General features: G+C 52.8%; 7 protein-coding genes across 7 annotated transcripts; 3 read left to right on the forward strand and 4 right to left on the reverse strand.

The window, feature by feature from the left end:
* Positions 1 to 593: 593 nt before the first annotated feature.
* On the reverse strand, positions 594 to 2607 carry BDQ94DRAFT_138490 (putative nucleoside transporter). Its single transcript, XM_026765249.1, has 3 exons — positions 2077 to 2607; positions 1299 to 1980; positions 594 to 1245 (listed from the first exon to the last, which is right to left on the reverse strand). The coding sequence occupies exons 1-3, from the start codon at positions 2419 to 2421 to the stop codon at positions 752 to 754; spliced, it is 1521 nt and encodes a 506-aa protein (XP_026629098.1). The 5' UTR covers positions 2422 to 2607; the 3' UTR covers positions 594 to 751.
* Positions 2608 to 2869: 262 nt separating this feature from the next.
* BDQ94DRAFT_138491 (uncharacterized protein) lies at positions 2870 to 3369 on the forward strand. The gene has a single exon (XM_026765250.1). It carries the CDS (start codon positions 2910 to 2912, stop codon positions 3135 to 3137), a length of 228 nt encoding a protein of 75 aa, XP_026629099.1. The 5' UTR covers positions 2870 to 2909; the 3' UTR covers positions 3138 to 3369.
* A 1737-nt stretch (positions 3370 to 5106) lies between these two features.
* BDQ94DRAFT_185256 (putative RNA binding effector protein Scp160) lies at positions 5107 to 9536 on the forward strand (the record flags this gene model as incomplete). Its single annotated transcript, XM_026774838.1, has 4 exons — positions 5107 to 5491; positions 5542 to 5810; positions 5880 to 8172; positions 8229 to 9536. 4 exons carry the CDS (start codon positions 5107 to 5109, stop codon positions 9215 to 9217), a joined length of 3936 nt encoding a protein of 1311 aa, XP_026629100.1. The 3' UTR covers positions 9218 to 9536.
* Positions 9537 to 9579: 43 nt separating this feature from the next.
* Positions 9580 to 11375, reverse strand: BDQ94DRAFT_138498 (cytochrome b5-like heme/steroid binding domain-containing protein). Its single transcript, XM_026765251.1, has 4 exons — positions 10993 to 11375; positions 10556 to 10694; positions 10245 to 10371; positions 9580 to 10176 (listed from the first exon to the last, which is right to left on the reverse strand). The coding sequence occupies exons 2-4, from the start codon at positions 10672 to 10674 to the stop codon at positions 10006 to 10008; spliced, it is 417 nt and encodes a 138-aa protein (XP_026629101.1). The 5' UTR covers positions 10675 to 10694; positions 10993 to 11375; the 3' UTR covers positions 9580 to 10005.
* A 1039-nt stretch (positions 11376 to 12414) lies between these two features.
* Positions 12415 to 12795, reverse strand: BDQ94DRAFT_120533 (uncharacterized protein). The gene has a single exon (XM_026763752.1). The coding sequence runs from the start codon at positions 12670 to 12672 to the stop codon at positions 12478 to 12480; it is 195 nt and encodes a 64-aa protein (XP_026629102.1). The 5' UTR covers positions 12673 to 12795; the 3' UTR covers positions 12415 to 12477.
* A 123-nt stretch (positions 12796 to 12918) lies between these two features.
* Positions 12919 to 15366, reverse strand: BDQ94DRAFT_157679 (putative ubiquitin C-terminal hydrolase; the record flags this gene model as incomplete). Its single annotated transcript, XM_026768791.1, has 1 exon — positions 12919 to 15366. One exon carries the CDS (start codon positions 15364 to 15366, stop codon positions 12919 to 12921), a length of 2448 nt encoding a protein of 815 aa, XP_026629103.1.
* Positions 15367 to 19991: 4625 nt separating this feature from the next.
* On the forward strand, positions 19992 to 22934 carry BDQ94DRAFT_138504 (uncharacterized protein). The gene has a single exon (XM_026765252.1). The coding sequence runs from the start codon at positions 20610 to 20612 to the stop codon at positions 22605 to 22607; it is 1998 nt and encodes a 665-aa protein (XP_026629104.1). The 5' UTR covers positions 19992 to 20609; the 3' UTR covers positions 22608 to 22934.

Consider the following 22934-nt stretch of genomic DNA (forward strand, 5'->3'; position numbering starts at 1 on the left):
GAAGGGGAGGAGAGTATATACGCAAACACGTGGGGGGGTGAAGTTCTACCTAGTAGTCTAACCTTTCAATTCATGTCGAATATTGATTCTATCAATATTGCCAGGAGTTGGGAGTAACTCTTGGTACTTCACAGGTATTGTTTCATGCTTGAACTTAGATAATGTGTTGTGTTAGCTTATATGGGGGAAAGAGAGGAGTTGTGTATTAGGTGATGACAGTCGGCTGCTAGTTAGTCGCTTATTTGGATAGGGTGTATGAGCTGGTGAGAGAGGGAGGACTACTACTACTACTACTACTACTAGAGTTGGGTTGAGAAGGAGGTCTTTAGTATTAGATGTATCAATATACTGCTTCTTGGTAAGTCTGAATTGGAATCATGTTGCAGTGACGGGGTGGGATTGACTTTTGTTGCAATTTATTGTTGTTTGTATTGCAACCTGTCTTTATACACTATAAGAAATGAGGAGGTGATATTGGGGGATAGATGTTTTATGGATGTGTATGCATGCTGGCAGGTAGATACATACTAATCTACTTTGGCTGATGTGATTATGTTTATGTACTTCAGAGAAAAGGTGCATGCAGTAGCTACCATCCAATTATTTACTTGAAAATCAAGTGCAGTTGTTCTGGTGGTATGATTATAGCAGAGATCATAGGAGTTGCATTATCGTTAACCATCAATATATATATCGTGGCCTGCCGTTCATCGTCATGATAATATGATCATAGTGTACATGTGTTGCTCATCTACCGTCCAACGTACTTCAACTCCAGCTTCCGCAAGGGAATATACGACAAGCTAGTAAAAACAAACGCCAGCTCATTGGCAATGTCTCCTCCATCGGTGCCAATCTTGCGCGCCAGCGCTCCAACATAATACGTTTCGTCCATGCCGACGATCCAACCGGCCGCACCGCACAGGAACGCTGTGAGACCGGCGTAGCCGACGGGCAGTTTCGACGGCGTGTTCCAGGCGTCGAGGTCGTAGTTGGCCAGGTTGCCGTTGCGGAAGAAGTAGTGTTCGCAGAACAAAATGACGAAAAAGGAGGTGTTCCAGTAACCCAAGAGGGAGAGGAAATTATCCAGGACAGTCAGCAGGTGGTCCCGGCCTGCGATACCAATGACAAGAATGCAGGCGAACACGAGTAGTGTCCAAATAATTCGGGGGATCTTCTGGAAGGGTTTGGCGAATAATTGTGCCGAAAGGGATCCAGCATAAATGGCAATGCAGTTCATACCGACTATATTGTAGTGTTAGTAGCGGTTATGACGTGAGGTAAGTGGGTATACTTACTGCCACACAGCACCAGCAAGACCAAGAGGAACTTAGCAAATTTGCGGGGATAGATGATGGTCTGCAAGATCTCTCCAGTTCCTTGGTCATAGGCAGCAGCCCATTCTGGGTTTCCGTCCAGGGCAGATGCGATACACGCACCGAGCAACATTCCGATACAAGTCGGGAGTGAAATACCCAGGGTGGTGTAGATGAAGACCTTGACCTTCGAGGTGTTGACCGGGTAGTGCACATAAAAGTCGGACACGATCGAGCACCACGATGCACTCGAGCCATAGATAACGCTGATCAGGCTCAGAACATTTCCGGACTTGGTCAGCCCGGACACGGTACCGGGATCTGACAGGCTGGCGTGGTGGGCCGATTCACCGTAGACGATGATGAAGACGACAAAGGAAACCATCCAGATGTATTGCTCAATGGTCATAACAGCCCTAAGACCGAAGAAGCTGAAACACAGACTAACGCATGCAACAATGACGACTCCCACGACCATGGAAATGTGATTGTCCGAAACGGCACGAAGAGCTTGACCACCAGTAATACAGCTGACAGAGGCCCAGCCCAGCTGTTCGACGACATTCAGCGCCGCGATGATGGAGGAGGGGTAGAAGCCAAAGGAGTATCTAGAGATGGCGACTTGACGAAGGCCAGTGCCAGGGCCCATCGTGGCACACCAACCCTAGTGAACCGACATGTAAGCCTTTAGACAGACCATAAGATGCGTGCGCCGCATTGCGTCGCAGCGAAAGATAGGTAGAGAAAGTGGTATGCGAACCGTGAGAGCAGCGCCCAGAAACGTCGCGCAAATCATAATGGCGATCGTCTGCCCTAGGGTCAAGCCAAACTCCTTCCCCATAAATCCCGTACTGAAACAACTGAGGTTCATGGTGGCTGATGCCCAGATGAAGGCCATGGCCAAGGTGTTGGGCGGTTTGCGCTCTTCGGGCAGGACTCGATCGAGACTGTTGGACTCGACGCCCATTTTCCGATCCAACAGCTCTTCATAGTAGCGGATGCGGGCAAAGAAACCGCTAGGTTTGACCAGGGTGTGTTCCTCCACCGAAGCGGTGGCCTGCTTCGGTTCGATGGGGTTGCCATCCTCAAGGGTTTTGAAATCCATCCTGAAGAGGAGGGGCAAGGGAGAGGGGGGGTGGAAAATTGCGGGGAGGGAGAAAGAAGCGGCAGGAGAGCAAGGGAGGAGGAGGAGAGGAAAAAGGGCTCACGAGACACCTCTTCTGCTCAACTGCTTCCCCAGAAAACAGGCGTTGAAGGCTGCATATATTTGTAGGCGAAAATTGCCATCGCGCTTGAAGTCGGCGACGAATGGGGAATCGCAGGCCTCGCTAGTCGTGCCAGATTGGTCGTTTTTATCTCTGGCCCTCACAGAAGGTCGGCCTGTTATTTGTGGAACAGGGTTTTCTTATCACAGATTGCCCCAGTCCGTGTCTTTTTAGTGCCAACCGGGCGAGACATGGTCAGATAACACTTGAAAACCTTTTCCCGTGAGTCGCGGTGGTGGACGACAATTGCGGAGGGAGTTCGGCCAAGTCCGAAGTTATAAGGATCCAGTGGGTTTTCGAATTGATAACCGGGATACTGCTGGATTTCATGTTGGATTTCATGCCAGAGCAGCATGGAAGCGCCCTGGCTTTTTCTCTCTCCATGCGAACAGTGCCTGCCCATCGAAACAGCATATCTCCGTTAAGGTTTCTGGTCCACTTCGGCCCAGCCTTTAGTCGCGCGTGCTTCTATCGCAGTGAAGTGGGTCAGGGGGGCTCGGGAAGAGAGCAACAAACAGTCAACCACTACATGTCTAAATACTTCTTACCCGGATGATCAGGAATTTCTCAGTGTGGTGGAGGTGTTATCCTCTTGGTTTTGATATACTAGATTACCTGGACTTGTATAGGCAAAATTGGATTCATCCCACACTGCCATGGTCGATAAGCCTACAGATCGAGACCATGTGCTATGCAACCCAAGGCAACAATAAGATACTTGAACTGCCATAAGTTTGCTGTCTCACAATACCAATAAGATAACATGGAGGACATGAATTGGAATGTGTAACTGTCTTAAACTTTCTAGATGCTTATTTTGCCACCCGCCAGCTGTCACTGCTGAGAGCCAAGCCAAGCCTGGAGGATACAATCTTTCTTTAGAAAACCTCCTCCAGGCTCTTCTATGGAAGGTGATGCATTAATCAACTGTTGAGACAGTTGGCCTATGCTGTTTCAATTTCGATATCTGTATGACCGGTCAGACTCGCTTAATACTCTGCCACCCCCGGTTAAAGATCCACAATGCTGGTGTGGTGCCCTTTTCCAGTAAACCCAGTATATTCACACATTGGGGTTGTTCTTGGGTTATTCTAGAAGCATGCGCTGTATACACATCCATTCTAGGTGTTTCGGTGCGGAACCAAACGGCTGCACGTAGTAGTCATCTTCATCCAGAGACACACTGAGCCCCATATTCTCGCTCATTATAAGCTAGCTACCTCCTTCCAATTAAGTCACCGCGGTCCATGATAATGTCACGTCGATAGAGTGCGTCCATAATGATGCACAGTCAGTTGATGTCGGCAGATGTATCCGTAGACTTCCAAGCATGCTGTAACTCTTACCCCATGAGGACCAGCTACCAAGTCGACTATCGGGAGAGAGAATCGAGAAAAGGACATGGGTTGACTACCCATGCTTGCATTGGAGGCGTTCTCCGCTGGTGGATCGGGCAGGCAGAACTCAGCCTCAACCTGCAAGCCGGGCGCACTATCCCAGCACACCAATCACCTCCGGCGAGCCATGCCCATTGGGGAATCGGGTTTATCAAGGAGGAAAATGGTGCTCGTTGGTGGTCGAGTTCATGATGGCATGGCCATACTGGGTGACGGAATTGACGCACTCTCGGCAACGGCGACCATGCGTGCTTTGGCAATCTGGTTGTTTTGGGTAATGATCGGTCAAGTCATGGCGGGCTAAGGTGATGTCTTGCAGTTGCACTCCATCGAGCACCAACAGGCACCAGTGAAGGGAAGTAAAGCAAAGCGAAGCAAAGCAAAGTGATGGTGGTGAGTGGATTTTCCAGAACGTCCATAAGGTTGAGAGACGGCGGCTCCGCCCATCAGCCCGAAAGGGAATGACTTCCTCCCCCGGGCTTTCCAACTTTCCTCTCCGACCACTCGGGCTTGTTGTCTGTCCTCTTCTCTTCTTCTTCTTCCCTCTCTCCTTCTCTTTCTCCTTCCCCATCTCCAGATTCTCTCGGTTGCCATCGTCTCCCCTCTGGATCGTGTCAATTACATTGACCCCCTCCTCCTCCTCCTTCTTCCTCTCCATTCGCCTCTTCTCTCTCTCCCCCCCTCCGCTCATCCTTTTCCATCCTCCTTCTCCGCCTTTCCACTTTTAGTCTTTTGTTTCCTCTTCTCTCCCACTTCCCCCCTCATTTCCTCAGCTTAATCTTGGGGCACACCTTCGCCATAAATACTTTTCTTTCGCATTTAGCCTCTGCAGGTAGCAATTGAGCTTTTCCCTTCTTGACTACACTTTTGCGGCCCCCGGCCATTATATTTTTGGATCACTAGCTCAACAAGGCATCTCTCCCGCTTGGTGTTAATATCCGGTCTTGTTGGATATCTTTTGGCAGCCAGCTATAATCCCATTAACTCATATTGCTTGTCGGTATGTTTGCACCTCCCAGGCTATCAATTGGTCTCCTCTAACATCACCGGAATTCAGCAATAGTCTCCCTCCTCCGTCCCTCTCCTCCATTCGAGATCTCTCCCGAGTCCACCGATTGTCCCGCTACCATGGCTTCCGAAGTGTCGAGTGTCAATGTGAATGGCGGTGCCAAGTCTCGGGCTGCCATGCTGGAAGAGCAGCATGCCCGTGATGAGGCGCACAAGACGACTGTGGAAGAAGTTGTCGATGAAGAGGATTTGAAGCATCCCCCTCCGTCTTCCTCGGTGAATGAGCCCGAGTCCTCCACTCCGGCGCAGACCCCGGCCCCAACCGCCTCTCCAGCCCCCAAGCCAGCTCCCAAGAAGACCCCTGCCTTCGATGTCCAGTCTGAGGAACTCTTCCCGGCACTTGGAAGTGGTCCGAAGCCCAAGGCTCCCGCCGCCTCTGCTTGGGGAGCCCGAGGTTCCGCCGCTGCTGCCGTCGCCAACGGTGCTGCCAGCGGCGCACAGGCTGGTATGTTCTATTCGATCCTTTGCTGGAAAATTGTATCGTTATACTGATAGTTTCCGAACCAGCCCCCGGAGGTTTCGGTTCTGAGGTTCCCAGGATCATTAGTCTGCCCGGCAAGCACATGGAACAACTCCGGTTGGCGCCCTCGCAAATGCTCCCCCGCGGTCAGCTCAAGAAGCCTCTGCGCGATATCCTGCGCGATATCTCTAAGCGATCCAAGGCCAATGTCGACATGCGCGGTGGACCCGGTGGCTCCATCATCTTTGAGGGTAAGGGCTCCGTGGATGCGGTCAGGCAGGCCCTGAAGGAGGTCGCTCAGCAGGTCGGATCCAAGGCATGTATTTCCGTCGTCGAGGCTTGAGGTGGATTGTCGACTAACGTCCTGCCTTAGCAATCGGTGCGCGTTCCGATTCCCACATCCGCCCGCCCTCACATCATCGGACGCCAAGGTGCTGTCGTTCAAGACATCCAGCAACGAACTGGCGCACGTGTGCAGGTTCCTCGCGCTGAGGAGTCTGCCTCCGGAGCGGACGATGACGACAGCGACACTATTGATGTCCTCATTGAGGGTGATGCTGTTGCGGCTGAGATGGCTCGTCGGGAGATTGAAGCGATCGTCAAGGAGCGCGCCTCCAACATGAGCCTGCGTCTCAAATCCGTCCCGCCGGAGTTCTTCCCATTCATCGCCGGTGCTCACAATGCCAACCTTAAAGAAATCGAGGAGCGTACCAAGGCGCAAGTGCATGTCCCCCGGTACGATACCTGGCAGAGTCAGCCTCCGCCTCAGGAGGCTGATCCGGGTCATGTCCAGTTCGTGCCGGTTCCCGAGAAGCATATCCACATCTCTGGTGAGCGTGCTGCCGCTCAAGAAGCTCGCGCAGAAATCGAGAGACTTGCGGCCGACCTGCAACGCCAGCTCACCCTTCGCCAGCTCGCCATCAACCGTGGCCAGCATCAATTCATCCTTGGCGACAACGCCGATGCGTTGCATGAATTCCTGGCTGACACTGGCTGTGCCATTGTCCTGCCCCCTGCATCCGACGAGAGCGAATTCCTCACCATCACGGGTCCGCTTGACTGCATCGAGAATGGTATCAACCGGGCCATGGATCTTGCCACCAGCATGCAAATGGCAAGCATTGACCTCTCTCGTCAGCACCCTAGTGCTCCCATGGGTCCTCATGCTCATGCTCGTGCCCTCACCCAATACCTAAGACAGCGCCAAATCATCAAGGAGCTGGAGAGAATGTATGACGCTCGGATCGCCCTTCCGCCCAGCTCGGACGGCCCTGTGACCTGGGAGGTCTACTCCAGAGATGGCAAAAACACTATTCGCGCAAGATCCGATATCATGAACTTGGTTCAGGCTCACCCTCCTACGAGACTTCGTAGCCTCGCGATCGACCCCTACTTCCACCCTTATCTGCGCTCTCGGAGCATTCCCAAGTTGCGGAGTGACTATGGCGTTCATCTTCTTGTGCCTGATGAGCTTGATAGCTCCGACGTGGTCTTGGTGTATGAAGGCCCTTCCGCTTCTTCTGCTCAGGTTGAGATCCCTCGTCAGAGGCCTTCTGCCGCTGAACTTGCTACCTTCGAGAAGACCCTCCAGGAAGCTCAGGAGTATCTTCTGAGCACTCTCGGTGACCAGAACGATGTCGTGGCGACGTCTGTGAGCGTGCCGGCCAAGTACCAGGACAAGGTCCGCAAGTTCATCTCCCGCCAGCAGGAAGCGAAGAGTGAGGACGAGATCCCTGTTCGTGCCATTGTCGGCGATGGCCGTAACCGTAACGAGTCCGAGGTTGCTCTTCGTGGACCCTCTCGCCTGGTGGAGGATCTTGCCTCGAAGATCCAGGCGTTTGTTGTGGAGCAGGAGAAGGATGACCTCGAAAGAGGATACACCACGACCTTCGACTTCCCCCAGAAGTATGCCAACTTCTTGATTGGCAAGCGGGGCGAGAATATCAACAAGCTCCGTGACGAGTTTGATGTCGACATCAAGGTCGAGGGGGGTAAGGTCGAGGTCAAAGGACCCAAGGCCAAGGCCGATGCCGCCAAGACCAGAATCATCAACCTGGGCAAGAAGCTGGAAGATGAGACCACTCATGTCTTGAAGGTTCCTGCTCAGTATCACCGGGAATTGATCGGCCAGAAAGGAAGCCAGGTCAACAGACTGCAGGACCGCTACTCTGTCCGTGTTCAGTTCCCCCGTGCTGCCGTGGCTGCTACTATCAGCGATGACCAGTCTGTCGCTGAGACTTCTAGTGACGCAGGTGGCTCTCGCCCCAACCGCCCTCAGCAGGCTCTGGATGAGGTTATCGTCAAGGGGCCCAGCAAGGGTGCTGATGCTGCGCGTGATGAGATCCTTAGCTTGCTTCAGTGGGTGATTGACCACTCCTACACGGCTACAGTGTCTGTCGCTCAAGCGCAGATTCCCTCCTTGATCGGCCAGCGCGGTCGTGAAATGGACAAGCTCCGCGCCGACACCGGCGCCCAGATTGATGTTCCGGGAGTCAACGATGCTCCAGATGAGTCGGGCCGTGTGCAGATCAAGATCAGGGGCACTAAGAAGCAAGTTGAAGAGGCAAAGAAGACCCTGGAGCAGCGGTCGAAGGAGTTCGACTCCATCGTTACGAAGACAATTGATGTGGACAAGAAGTACCACAAGTCGCTCATTGGCGGTGGTGGTGAGTAATGTGTGCCCACTTTTTACAAGGTAGCATGAGTAATTAACATTTTCCAGGTGCCAACATCCGCAAGATCGTCGCTGAGGCTGGTGGCCCTACCGATGGCAGCGCTTCCCGAATGGTCAAGTTCCCTCGCCCAGAGAGCAGTGACTCGGCCATCAAGCTCGAAGGAAACGGTCAGGTGGTTGATAAGATCATTACTGCGATCCAGGACTTTGTCAAGGAGCGTGAGGACCAAGTGAGCACGACCGTTGAGGTTCCCCCGTCTCAACATCGTCTACTCATTGGCCGTGGAGGTGAGACCCGGCGCGGCATTGAGTCCAAGTTCAACATCACCCTCGACATTCCCAAGCAGGGATCCGGACGCTCGGATATCAAGCTGAAGGGACCCAGCAACGCAGTCGCGGAGGCCAAGGAGCACATTGAGTCTATGCTTAAGGATCAGCAGGGCGAGACGGTGGAGGTTCCCCGGAATTTGCACCATGCTATTGCTGAGAATGGCTCTTTCTTCCGTCGCCTGCGCAACGACTACCGCGTTACCGTGGATCACGCTGGGCAGCAGGTGCCTCCCAAGCCTGCCTCTGAAGACTCCCGCGGTGCGGTCAACGGTTCCTCTTCTCTCCCCTTGATCACAGATGAGCCCAGCGAGGCCTTGGAGGCTCACTCATGGAAGATCGTGGACAACAGCCCGTCCGCTGTCGATCCCTCTGAGCCGGCGACCATCCCGTGGGTGTTGTCAGGAACCAGCGACAATGTCGCCAAGGCCAAGTCGGCCTTGGAGAAGGCTATTGCCAATGCTTCCCAGCAGTCCGCTACAGGCTACCTCATCCTGCCTGACCCGATGACTTACCGCTTCGTCGTCGGCCAGGGTGGTAGCCAAATCAACGCGATCCGCAAGCAGACTGGCTGCCGGATCAATGTGCCCAAGGACCAAGCCAAGGGTGAAGCGATCGAGATCAAGGGAAGCAAGGAGGGCCTGGAAGAGGCCAAGGATATGATCCTGGAGGCTGTCCGCGCTGGCTTGAGCGGCAACTCTCGGTCATAAGGGAGGGAAGGCCGTTAGGTGATCCACATATATGGCTGGCTGGTGGTTTCCAGAAGTGATATATGAGAATTGTCGAGCGACCATGATATCTTTTCTTATCTTATAATTTCCTTTCATTCTATCCTTGTCTTATGTGCTCTCTCACCAAAAGAAGACTGTGTTATACATCTACTACATGCATTTGCTGGGCGGTTGACGAATTGCATAACCTGCCTTGAATATCCTGTGATTAGGCCTCACTCCTCTTATAAATACTGTTATATGCATTACATAATTGTCGGGACTTAAGCCTGGAATCTTAGTAGTGGGTATACTGCTAGAATGATTGTCACTGTAGGGACAACGTATATGCAGAGTCAATATCGAATCAATGTTGAACCCCGAACAGCGTAGCGTATTGCGGGTTTCTTTTAAGCATGGATCTATTAACAGCTCTTTCTCAGTTACCGAATCACGAAAGAACAAGCACAAGCATTCGTGATATTGCGCTCTAATTGGGACGAGAATAGGGGAATTGAAACTGAGGGGAAGAAGAAACAAAGGGTATCTGCATTGGATATCACCCAACAGCCCCTAATGCTGACGAAGAAGTGGAACAGAATAGGTAGACGAGATCGACCGGTCCAAGAAACCAAACGAGACCGAATTCCAAACATGGGGCCAAAATGAAGAATCACGGATCGAATCAAGAGAAGGGGGAAAAAAAGGCTTTCAGTTCATATGGGATTCATCTCTTTTTGTTTAAGTTTATTAATTATAATAAGAAAAAAAATAAAAAGGGATATCGTTTACTGCGTCTCAGCGGCGGAAGCATTCTGGAGGTATTGGTAGGCGAAGTAGGCGATCAGGCCACCAACCAGGACGATGCCGTAGAGACCGACACCCAGGCCGGCGCTGTCGCCGGAGCCCGAGGGACCGGAGGAAGACTGGGGTTGAGAGCGAGGGGCAGGATCACCGGGCTGATGGGTTTTCGTTAGTGTGAGAAACTATTGTCATGCGATTTGCTTTTTGTTATCTGACGACGTACCATGCGCTTCAGCTTGCCGACCAGGAGACCGTCCAGGATCTCACGGGCCTCGTCACTGTGTCCGACATCTTCGAAAGCCTCGGTGCCGTCCTGGCCACCGACGTCGAGGAGGACTTCCTCACCACCACTGTTTTTGAGAGCAAATTGTGTTAGTTTGTTTTGTTTCTTCGGTCCGGCGGAGTATTTCCTTGCGCGATTTGTCTCATTGCTTTTTTGGAGGGGGGAGAGCAAGCAGAACGTCTGGAGGCGAGGGGGTGAAGGCTCAATTGGGAAGGGATATGCATGTGGGAAGTGAATGGTGGTGAACGTACGGGTGCTCGTCAACGAAGGAGGTGCAGTCGTAGACCTTGTCGTGAATGACCATGTAAAGATCCTTCTTGGTGTTGTGAGCGCTGACCTCCTGGAAGGTGAATTCCTTTGCGTCGGCCATGGTTATGGTAGTAAGTGTGGCTGTGGAAATAGAGAATGTAAAAGTCAGCGACTGACAAAGCCAAGCAGATTGATCGGTGAGTAAGAACTAGGTGATAAGCAGGGTAATTTGGGGAGAGTTCCAGGACACTTTCATGATCGGGATGCCATCCATGAATCTTGACTTCATGCGATAGGGTATTGAGTAGATAGGCAATACGAGTAACAATTCCAGAAGTATAAGCCACCCCCAGTCCAGCCTGTACGGAGTGCTGGACCTCGGAATGTAGAAAAACACAAGATCGCAAGGGAGAAGAAATGCGATAGAGCGGAGACTCACCGAAGATTCAACAAGAATGGAAAAGGTACGGAAGTACAAGACTCAAAAGAGACAGATCACGCAAGACGATCTAGAGGAGAGAACAATAGAGACTAGAGATGAACCCGAGGAAGGAGAGGGAGAAAGAAAGAGAGGAAGAGGAGAAGAAGGAGGAGGGAGAGGAGAGAAGGAAGCCGAGCATGGGAAAGAGTCGGTTCCTTAGGCAGCCCCCCTGGCGCCTGTGATTCGACGCCGTCTCCGCCTTCCAACTGGATGGTCTTCCAGGAACATTATTCCAATCCCAGCACCAGGAGCCGTGGGTACCATCCGGCCACCGGGTTTGCCTCTGCATACGTTTACCGGGTTGCCGGCAGTCTGCTCCCTCTTCACATTGCACCTCTATCACTACTGCCTGCCTACTGTCAATACGATCTTCTGCACTTCGATCGGACGGTTCCCAACCTGTTCCCAAACAGGCAATCCTGAAAAGTGGCCTGATAGGGATGGCCTCTCTCCGCCAATCACAGCTGGCTTATTCCTGGCTTAGTCAGTGTATCTCATGCACTAATCCTGATCAGGCAGGGTGACTAGAACGGGCCGTCGATCAATAATCAGAAATTATGGCGGTGGATTAGTCGTGATGCTTGCTGGCTTTGCTGTCTGAATGTTGCATATGGTTTTAGATTTGTGGTCTTGGTCTTCAGGATCTTTTTACCTGATTTGGTGTATCTGTTTGCCCGTGGCCATCATAATGCATCTTGCTTCCTCTGTTATCAGATTGTGATCATTCTTTTCAAAACATTCTAGAAGAAGATTAGACTATTCGCTCCACTGAAAATCAACTCTCGGAATAACCTCCGCGGAGAGAGTCACACAAAACAGTAATTAATGTGTTTGACCCTTTCGGTGACTTGCGCTCGCTGCTCCACCCTCCACCACCTTATTGTGCTGTGACAGCCATTCCAGTAATCTTCTAGATAGTATTTCCAATTCCGCGATACTCTATCTTCCGCAGTCTAGTATTTCACCTGTAATAAGGAATTCATACATAGTATGAATTCCAGAGAGCAATGTGCAAGTAACACAGAATTCCACCAAGCATCCAATCTGATGATAATAAAGTTAATGAAACAAATCTAGGAATAACCTCTGAAACCTGGTTCCGTAATTCCGCCCATCTGCCTTGGATGGTAAATCCCGACCCTGCGATCCCTCGATAGCCGTAACCTCGGGGAGGGGATCGTGTCGGGTAGCGCCGTCGGGATTAACTGCCCCAGTTGGTCACTGATTCATTCCCCGCCTTTGCTGCCCGCTTCATGTGCCCGCGCGGAATGTTACTCCTCCTTGGGAGGCCGCCTATCTTCCCGTGTCCTCCGTAGTACGTAGTAGATACACATGGACTTTCTATGGTTCGGCTATATTGTGGGGTACCCTTATGATATGGTGAAAATGTAATCCAATGGTCTATCATCAGTAACTAGATAATATCTATACATCCCATATCGCTTAAGAAGAACTAAGTAAAATAAGTAATAATGGAAATAAATCAATGGCCCAGCCAGCCAGCCCATTCCATGTCAACATGTCTTGCTCAAATAGGTATGGTTGAGGATGCAACAAAATGAAAAACAAAAAAAAAGCAAAGGATATAAGTAAGTTCGTTCCATGCTGATATTCATCCCTCATGCAAGCCCGTGTCATCGTCTCCCGTTGCAATCGCAAATATGATGAGAAAGGAAAGAACCCCAAGTATATGAGAAGATGTCACCAGTCCCTGTGCAACTCTTACCCATGCCAAATCGTAATCAACGCTACATCATGGTCTGTCCCCGAAACCCCGGGGAGAGGTGGATCGTGGGGTAAATGAACAAAGGAAAACAAAAAGAAAATGAGACCTTTATATAGGAACAAAAAAAAAAGACGTCCACCCCCCTCTCTCCAGGTCCCTTACTTGGCGGGCACCCGCTCGTAGAATACAATATAGGCTTGTTCGTTCTGCAGCCGATCTTTCGATCGCAGATCGCGCGGGTTGAAATCGATCACCCGCTCGTCGTCGAACCGTCGCCAGCATTGCCGCTGCGCATCTCGCACCAGAGAGATGTAATGTCCGCTGCCCATCGACGACCCGATATGCCGTAGCACCCCGTACGCATCGTACGTGAACGGAGGCACCGTGGCTGCGATCGGGTCGTGGGGCAATCCGTTGGTCTGCCCCTGATTGTATGCCGAGAAGACAAAATCATCCATCCGAAGTCCGTGTAAAGGGAAGTCGATAGGCGTATGGATCTTTCGTGCAGACTGGGTCTTCGACGCCGAGAACCGCTTGAAGTGGACGACCAAGATCTGCGGCGCCCGCGTGATGATGATCTGTTTGGTGGCCACTCGTTCGCACTTGCAGTACGGACATTTCCACACCTCATCCCCACTCAACATCTCCTCTTGACAATAACTGCGAAGGCATTGATATATATCGCCCGTGCCCGACGGTGGAATCTCCACACTGATGCTATAGAACGCCTCATACGTGGTTGATGTCCGCTTGCAGGTGGTGCAGCGTAGCCGGCTCGCGTGCTGGCCTGCAAAGAGCGAGGAAATGAACGACTCTTCGCGATGACAGTACCGATCCCACTCAATTTTAGAAACCTTGGGAACAGGCATTCTCTCGCGCTGCATCTCCTCCTCGAATGTCAAGGGTCTGAGAGGCGTCCGCTGCCAGTTGATGTTGAGGTCCTCGTGCAGACAATCGACGACAAAGTCAAAGAACTCTTTGGCATCCTGCTGGCGATCGATAGCCCATTCTTGGTTTAATCGTCCGCAGAAGTTTCGAAAGGAAGTCGGCATGATTACTTCCACGTCGTTCTTCCAAAGCGAACGGATCAGATTCGCGAAAAGCCCCGGCATGACGCCTTGGGAGCCCTTCCAGTTCTTTTGTACATAGTACCGGAACCGATTGTCGATGAAGAACTTGCTCAGCACCACCGTAGCGTTCAAACACTGAAGGGTAGAGTTCATGTAACAAGTCACGCCAAAGTTAGTTAAGCCGGTCCTGGGGAGCTTCAGGCGGTTAAGCATCGAGCTTGGTGTGTAGAGAGCTGTTTTGGTGGCAGAGTTCTGCCGCTCCAAGGTAGGTTGTATTTGCCGGCCGTCTGAAACGCCACTATAACTGGGCCGTGGAACTGCAGGCGGAGGCCTTGATGGAGCAACAGGAACAGGGGCAGCATAATTGGGAGCGGGTGTCCCCGCGGGCCGAACATGCGCCGTCACCATTGACTGCTGGATCGCATGTGGTTCCGGGAAGCGCCGCAGGAAATCCTCGTATGTGTGCACAAAGGGAGAGACAGGTGGCTCTTCGGCACCCTCCAGTTCTTCCGTGAGTGCCTCTTCCTCGATATAGGTCCCGGGGTCGATTTCCTCCGTCTTCGACTTCTCCATCCATTCTGTAAGCTCTTGAGGATTCAACGGCTTGTATTCGCGCAATCTTCTCTTCCTCACTTCCAAACTAGAATTGGCACTGACAATCGTAGGCACTCTTCCTAGCGGTCGCCCCGGTCGTCTGACGGGCCTCTTTGCTTGCAAGGATCCCATCACAGCAGCAGTAGAGGATGTAGCAAGAGACTGCTGGCCGACTAGGTCGATCCATGCGTCAAGGCCGCCAAGTAGTAGGGCGGGAGGTCGTCCATCTTTCAGCGGCTTGTATGCGTTGAACTCGTAAAGCGTGTCATACAGCGCTCGAAGATGAGGAGCTGTGGTGCCTACAGGGGATCCGTCTAGATAGCTGACCGATGCTGTTCCCTGGTCATAATAGACGACCATGTCATATTCGTTGCGCCGCTCGAATAATGACTGCTCATGTTCAGGCGACACCACCAAGCGTTCTTCGAGTTCTTCCGCTGACACATTCTCCTTTAGTGCCACTGGCTCAATGCAAAGGATCGAAGAGGCATAGATGTGGCCACTATCATACTGGTCCCGAAAACGCACGTCAATCAATAGAATGTTGTATTTGCGCATATACTCCAGCAGCTGCTGAGGCTCAATCGTAGTGCTGTGTGGGAGATCTGCACTACTGCTTCTAACTTCCTTGGCCTGATGTACACCGTTTGGGGTTTGCGACCTGTAAGGGTTGTCGTCGAAGCCATCATGGCTAAGACTACTGCGAGATGATGATGTAATCTGAGAATACCGTGGGTTGACGGGACGAGAGCTTTCGACTGAGGTCCTGGGTGGGTTTGAGGGTCCTTGTGAAGGCACTGTCCAGATCGGACTGTAAGTTGGATCGGGAGCGCGAGGAAGAGATGTATTAAGGGGCACTTTCGGAGGGATCGTAGGCACACTATGAGAGGAGCCCATACTACGGGGCCCTAGAGGCCGCCGCGGAGGTACTCCTTGAGACATTTGGGACGATGGTCGAGAAGGGAACTCCTGAGTCGGGGGTGTTGAGGTAGTACTGTTTTGGCCATTGGAAATAGACCCTACATCAGATGGAGTAGGTGGCGACATTTTTAGTTTTGCGAATCTCTCAGCAAGTGCATCCCCAGCAGGACTCGAAAAGCGATTCATCTTCGCATTTGCTTCACCTGATCGTTGGAACTGCGTAGGGCTAGGCATCCGCAGGGAGTTGTTGCCAGCGTCAACGGGGCGACCTCTGGGGCCTGGACTCTGCCCAAACCCAGGAGATACCACCTCTGATCTAGGTCGTGGAGGGTTCGAACGAGACACTCCGCCAGGCTGCACGTTGCTCAGCAAATTGTTCTCCAATATTTGTTGCTTGATATCGTCCATTGTCCCTTGCTTCATCCGCACAGCCTGTCACCATCGGATTAGCCACCGTTGTGCGAATCTCAGACATAGCAATTATTCATAGCACTGAATGTGCTTTAGAGGGATCACGGCATACCATCATCAACTCCCCGAATCGTTTGTACCATCCCGGACGTTGGCTGGCAGTGGCTCGGTAGTCAGGGTGATTAGGTATTATGTTGATCGTGATCTCGGATGCTCGCAGGTAATGCACATAAGCTCTATCCAGCTGATCGGTGTTGGCAAGCTCACGGGCTCGATCTATAGCCACTTGCGCTCGTTCCAGCAGAACGCTAAGCTGTACGGAAAGCGGGTCAGACATCAGCAACGTCACCCGTCAGGCGCATAGGGTATGGAGACCAACCGATGTATTGTCATTCAGATCAAGAGCTGCTGCTTCATCCTGAAGATCCTTGATATTGGGGAACCGAGCTGGTTGAGATCCGGCGGGGGACCCATAGCTGTTGTTGGCCTGATACGATCCTAGTCCGGCGGCGATTGACTTCCCGCCCGGCTGCATACCACCGAGGGACAGAGGGCGGCGGGGAACGTTCTCCCACGGTGCAAAGTCTGGAGGAGAGGGTAGAGCCGCTGCATCTGGGGACATTATATCACAGCGATGAAGCCGATCTCAGCACATGACCTGGGGGACGGCTTCGTAGGAGACGCGGCGAGGGGCAATCTGGTCAAACTCGGGTCGGAAATCGAAGGGTACTGGCTGGAATTATAACGAGGAAGTTGGAGAGGAAAAGACCGATGGCAACCGCACTGACAGGCCCGAGCTGAGAGAGCCGAAGGAACATGCAAGGAAAAGAGCGAGCGCAGGGCCTCGACGAGGAGAGAATGGGACAACTGCCAGGCCAAATAGGCAGCCAACGTTGCGGGATGGAAATGGGTGGATTGGGATGTTTCTGGGGTAAGTCGGTATGTAATGCGCCGGTATCATCAGAGCGGTGTTACTCACCGCCCGGGCCTATGACGCCACTGCATGACCCTGGATGCCTGGGGCCGCCCGCTGACTCATGGCGCCCGACCAATGGCGGGGCCACATCGTTGCCTACTGCATTAGGTAAGTTGGTACCTCCCGCCATCATCGCTCGTTACTGTTATCGCTTTCGATCTGCCTGGAGCTTGCTGTCGACTCCCCTTCTTTCGCCCTTGGCTTCCAACTCAGGTCTGTTCCTGAAGCAACCCGGGTCGTGTTCTGGTCATCTCTCTAGCCTCACCTTTTCCTCTACTTTGCCGACTAGGACTGTACCCAGCAGCCCCCCCCTTGTCGCTGCTACCCAACGTCATAGCGATCCTGGGCTCCGCCATCGTCAGGTTATCATCCATTGCGCACTGTCAACATGGCGGGGTGGTTCTCTTCAACGTCAACGATCGAGGATCAGGTGGAAAAAGCCACCGCATCTTCCCTGTATGTCTCCTTCCCTTTCCCACCTCTTACTTGACGGTGATCGGCCTGCGAACGACCTCCCCGTCCAGCCAAACGCCAACTGACCTCTAACAATTGGCGCAGTGAGGACATTGCGCTCAACCTAGAGATATCCGACCTCATCCGATCGAAGGGTGTCCAGCCCAAAGATGCTATGAGATGCTTGAAACGCCGGTTAGAGAACAAGAACCCAAACATACAGCTGGCGACATTGAAGGTTGGCTACTCGACTTCGTTGCAACGACAATTTATACTGACGGGTGGTTCACCTTGCAGTTAACAGACACATGCGTGAAGAATGGCGGTACTCATTTCTTGGCGGAAATTGCGTCGCGCGAGTTCATGGATAACCTTGTTTCGCTTCTCAAGACCGAGGGTGCTCCGTTGAATTCCGACGTGAAGGCCAAAATGCTAGAATTGATTCAGGACTGGGCCATGGCAGCCCAGGGCCGTATGGACCTCAGCTACGTCGGGGAAACATACCGGAGGCTGCAAGATGAAGGCTTCCGATTTCCCCCCAAGACCCAGATTAGCGGAAGCATGCTGGAAAGCAGTGCGGTAAGTTGCTTATGCTGCAGTACCTTTCCCTTTCCGATGCTAACATTCGGATTGTGCAAGCCTCCTGAGTGGATCGACTCCGATGTCTGCATGCGCTGCCGTACTCCTTTCAGCTTCATGAACCGCAAACACCATTGTCGCAACTGCGGAAGTGTCTTCGATGCGCAATGTTCCAGCAAAACTCTCCCCCTACCTCATCTCGGAATCCTGCAGCCTGTTCGAGTGGACGACGGCTGTTATGCCAAGTTAACCTCCAAGGCCCTTGCACCCAGCGGCCTTTCGGACCGAGCATCATTCAAGAACAACTCTATAACTAAATCCAGCGTGATGGAGCCTCGTGGAGGTAGGGCAGAGGGGGGATTCGATGATGATCTGCGCCGGGCGCTACAAATGAGTTTAGAGGAGGCGCAGAACAAAGGCTCAAGTGGTTATGTTCCACAAAGTACGGCAGTCCAGCAGCCACCCAGAGCACCCGCTCAACCGGCCATAGAAGAAGAGGAGGACGCAGATCTGAAGGCTGCTATTGAAGCATCCCTGCGTGACATGGAAGAGCACAAGCAGAAGCATGCTGCCGCTCTGAAGAACACATCGTCGGCAGACATTCCGTCCCGCCAGACACCAAGTGCAACCCCGTTGCCTAAGAATTCCTACGAGCTCAGCCCAGTCGAGGTAGAGAACATTCATCTTTTCGCCGCTCTGGTCGACCGACTACAACACCAACCCCCGGGGACCATACTCCGCGAACCTCAGATTCAGGAACTCTACGAGAGCATTGGCGCGCTTCGCCCCAAGCTGGCGCGGAGCTATGGGGAGACAATGAGCAAACATGGTAAGCCATTACCATGATTGTCGTTTATCACTTGGCGACAAAGTCTTGATGGCTAACGTATGAGATGCAGACACTCTCCTTGACCTACACGCCAAACTCTCGACGGTTGTCCGATACTATGATCGCATGCTTGAGGAACGTCTATCCAGCGCTTACGCACAACATTCCCTAGGGTACAGCCCGGTCCCCGGTGGATCGCCATACCCCAACATCTACCCGCCCATGCCCGCCCATGCGCCTGATGGGAAGACGGGAACTGAAAGCTTTTACTACGGGAATGCGATCGCCGAGAGTCACCAGGCTCCGACGACACCTTATCCCCAGCCTCAGCCTGAAAGGGAGCTGCATGAGAGAGTCGGGACACGTAGTGGTACGATGAGCCCTGGTATCTACGCGCATCCCTCTCAGCCGATTTCACCCACTGTTCCTTGGAACGGCAGTGCTCATGCGGTTGCCTCTCCACAACCTTCGAGCGCCAGTATGGCTTATCCCAGCAACCCTTCGGCCTATGCGGGGCCAGCCGCTCCGACGCAGTTCTACACCTCTCCACCACACGTGGAACCCGACAGCAAACCGGCGCAGCATGCCCGACCAATGGAGCCAGACATGCCTTATCAGGGCTCACCGGTGATGCAGCGGGAAACACCATATCAGCCAACGGCACCATCCGCTCCAGATCTCCCGGCTGACCAGGGGCTGGCTTCTGGCTACGGGCTTCAGCGGCAGCCAACGGACCCGTCCGCTGCATTATATTATGCCCCGCAACCTCCTCAAGGGACCCCCTACCCGGCATACCCCCAAGGGGCGCCCGTACATCCCGGCCAGGCTGTGGGGGATGTCTCTCCCGTGGGTGTTACCCCAGCTCATGCACCGTATCAACAGCCCATGCCATCTCGGCCACCGGTAGAAGAAAGTCTGATTGAGCTGTAGAAGCAAGGGGTATGCAGCGGAAGGGTGGAGATGAGGGGGGGAAGAGGGGGGCATTCCAATGCTTGTTTTTGTTGCTTATGCTAAAGTCTTTTGTCACCGTGATACCAAAACATTGGTTGTTTGCAAGCCACGAAATTGTATGTACAGATGTCACAAATCCTGTGGATGGAAGACTACTACTCCAGAGCCCATTACTATTCTTAGTAGTTGTTATTTGTGGTGTATCAATGTAGGGGAATTATCCGTAAGATTGAATTGAGATTAAATGGAGATAAGGACCCAGAAGAGATGGGGAATTGCCTCGTGGAGAAGCTTGCTGGCGATCGCCGGTCTCAGTGGCAAATGGAAAATGGAAAAATACAGCAATGGATACTCGGTCTGGACTCGGTATGGAAACGGAACGGGGAGGTATTATTCAGTCATTCATTCGTTCATTCGTTTTCCATTCCGGATTCCATCTTCGATCTTCAATCTTCATCTTTATCCATCTTCATCTTTCCCTCTCCTTCTCCTCGGCCTGGGGGAATTGATTGTCTACTTGTCCTGCTCCCCAATGTCATAGACTACTCCTACTCGAGTGTGTCTTTCCTTTTGCTCGTTTCCATCCATACTTGATATAGTCTACATCCACCACGTCTCTCCTTTCTCCCTCACACCTCCCCTAACTTCCTCTCTCTTTTTACCCGAAACTCCCTCCCCTCCACACCTCTTCTTCAAACTGACTGGTGTAACGCATCTCGCGTCAGCCACCAATTGCTTCTTCCCCGCGCTTCCCCAGCATCCTCGCATTTCTGCTGGAAAGACAATCGCTCTTTGCTTTTCCCTTCATATAATTATCTGCAGCTCTTCTGGATCCTGCTGTTGTGAGACCCAGGAACGAACTTACTGCTTACCTGGGCTGGTCCTCTAATACTGCAGAAGTCCTCCAATCGCTTTGATCGCTATTCCTCCGACGTGCTGCTCCTCGCCCGATCCGGCGCTGATTCCCCCCCTCCTCCTCTCTCGCCGGTGTGCCTTTCCCCTCTCAGTCGGGACGCCCTTGCTTTTTTTCTTTGCTCGCCTTGCCTGTGATTTCTTATTCCCGCCATGCCGACCTCCAACACTTCTTCCCCAGTTAAGCGCCCGGGGCTGGGCCGCCGCGCTGTTTCCTCTCACGCGGTCGTCACGCGCTCCTCCTCCTCAACTACCACCACCACCCAAGGCGAGCTGTCTCACTCTCACTCCTCCAACCCTCAGAAGCTTCCTCATCGTCCCCATCGCCCCCATCTGGTTGGCGGTGGTCATCGCAATCACCACCGCAATCCTTCCTTCGGAAAGAACCTGAACAAGCTACAAAGACACCAGTCCTCCCACCAGATCGGTACCACCACGGAAGGTTCCGCTCGCGTGCATCAGCGCAAGAAGTCCGCACCCGCAACACCCGCTGCAAGCCCCCGGGGGCATCACGTCCGCTGGGATGGGGTGTTGGACGAACCACACCGCAGCACCGGTTCGATGAAAAAGAACTACTCGAGCCCGGCTCTCCGACGCAATACTTCGGCTGTTCTGGGGAAGAAAGCTCTAGTGACCGACCGCCCTCACACGAGTTCTGGGAAAAAGAAGACCGTGGGCTTTGAGCTGGCGGATTCCGACAACGACGACGCTGACTGGGAAGACACCACTCAGTCACCTGAAAGTACCCGGCGCAGCTCGGTCGCACAGTCGAAGGAGAGTGTGGAGAATCCTGCCGTGCTGGTGGACCCCCTTACTTTCGTCAAACGCTCCTACCCACAATTTCCTCGAGCAACCAGTCTTCCAGAGTCAACCAGCAAGAGTTTCGGCGAAGACAACCTATCCGACGACGATCAAGACGACGACGACGACGACAACACTCCACAACAGCGTTCTGATTCTGAGGAAAGACACGAAGACGCGGGCCGCGCTCTCGATCATCCCGATATTGCCGCTCGCCTGCTAACTCCGTCCCATTCCGCCAAAGCACCGCCCGCCATGTCTTCCATATCCGCCACGGTGAAGCCGACCGCCGTGGAATCGCTCTCGCGCAATGCATCTCTGACCAACTTGGCGTCCGGGCCTGATGGTGCACGACGGCCCCTGTCTTCGTCTCACAATACATTGGCGCATACTCCGGGTACTCAGGCCCAGGCGACCTCGTCTTCGATTGAAGGAGGCGTCTCAAAGTTCATTATTAATAACAAGACTGGACCACATGCGTTTTCTCGTACCGACTCCGACCCGAATACTCCATCGTCCTTCCTACCACACTATCACCCGCAGACACCACCATCTCCTCGCGGTACCAGCTCCAGGAAGCTACGAGCCTCCCCACCTTCAAGGCCGCAGGGTGCCGAGCCACATTCCCGTACGCAGCAAAAGCTTTGGTTGCAACGTACTGCGGCGCTCAACACGTCACCGCCTGACAACCATGGCGTTGCTGCAACGGTCTCTCCTTCAGCCATAGATCACGCATACATTGCTGTGACGCACGCTCGGCCGGGCGCTGGCCCATTTGAACCCGGCAGGGCCCTTGTCAACGGGCCTTCCCGCACAGGTGGGGCCGTGCATGACAATGAAGTCAAGCATATCCGCAAAGCGTACGAGAAGACAGCGTTGGAGCTCACGGTTGTGCGAAGGTTCCAGTCTCCCACCGGTGACAGCTTCAACCGGTTGAACATGATCCTCAATGATCTCAAGGGTGGTGCTGCCAGCTCCAGCGTGGGACAAAGGTCATCACTTGGCAAGCCGATCAAGTCAGCACCAGCACTGACCCTCCTGCAAGAAGGCACGGGTCGCCATAGCGCTAGCCCAGAGCCCAGACAGCTCATCGGCAAAAGGGATCACGACATGCACACCTCAGTCTCCCAGGCCTACCTCCAAGACCCAGACGATCTTGTGAATGAATCCGATGCAGCCCAGGGACAGAAATCTCAACACCCGTCCCATCGCATACTCTCCACATCCGACGAACCTGTCCATGGCAGTTCAGCCCCGGAGGACATCACTGAAGACACTCTTCGTGCTAATGAAGCGGAGATGATGATCCGTCGCATGTGGGATAGTCGCGAAGTGGCCACCGCCGGCTAATTGTACAACACCTTCCCATCCCACCCTTCTGTTTACTCTTTACCGCTGTCGTTCACTGTGTTCCTGGTTATTCTTTATTAGCAACCATGGCGTTCGGTTCTATTCGATGTAGCGCTAAAGGTCGTTTCGGAGTCACATATTCTTCTGCGTAAATGGCGTCATGATGAGATATCACCCTGGGATGTTCTATGCTGTTGCTTATGCCTTTCCCTTTTACTTGCTTTCTCTTCTCGCTTCTCCATTTTAGCCTCCTTCCTTCTCTGTCTATCTTGTGTGCTACGATTATAGATACTCTTTACGTAATAGTGTAATCAATTGTTCTAACAA

The sequence above is a fragment of the Aspergillus welwitschiae genome (genome assembly GCF_003344945.1).
Source record: "Aspergillus welwitschiae strain CBS 139.54b unplaced genomic scaffold BDQ94scaffold_7, whole genome shotgun sequence".
Taxonomy (NCBI): Eukaryota; Fungi; Ascomycota; class Eurotiomycetes; order Eurotiales; family Aspergillaceae; genus Aspergillus; species Aspergillus welwitschiae.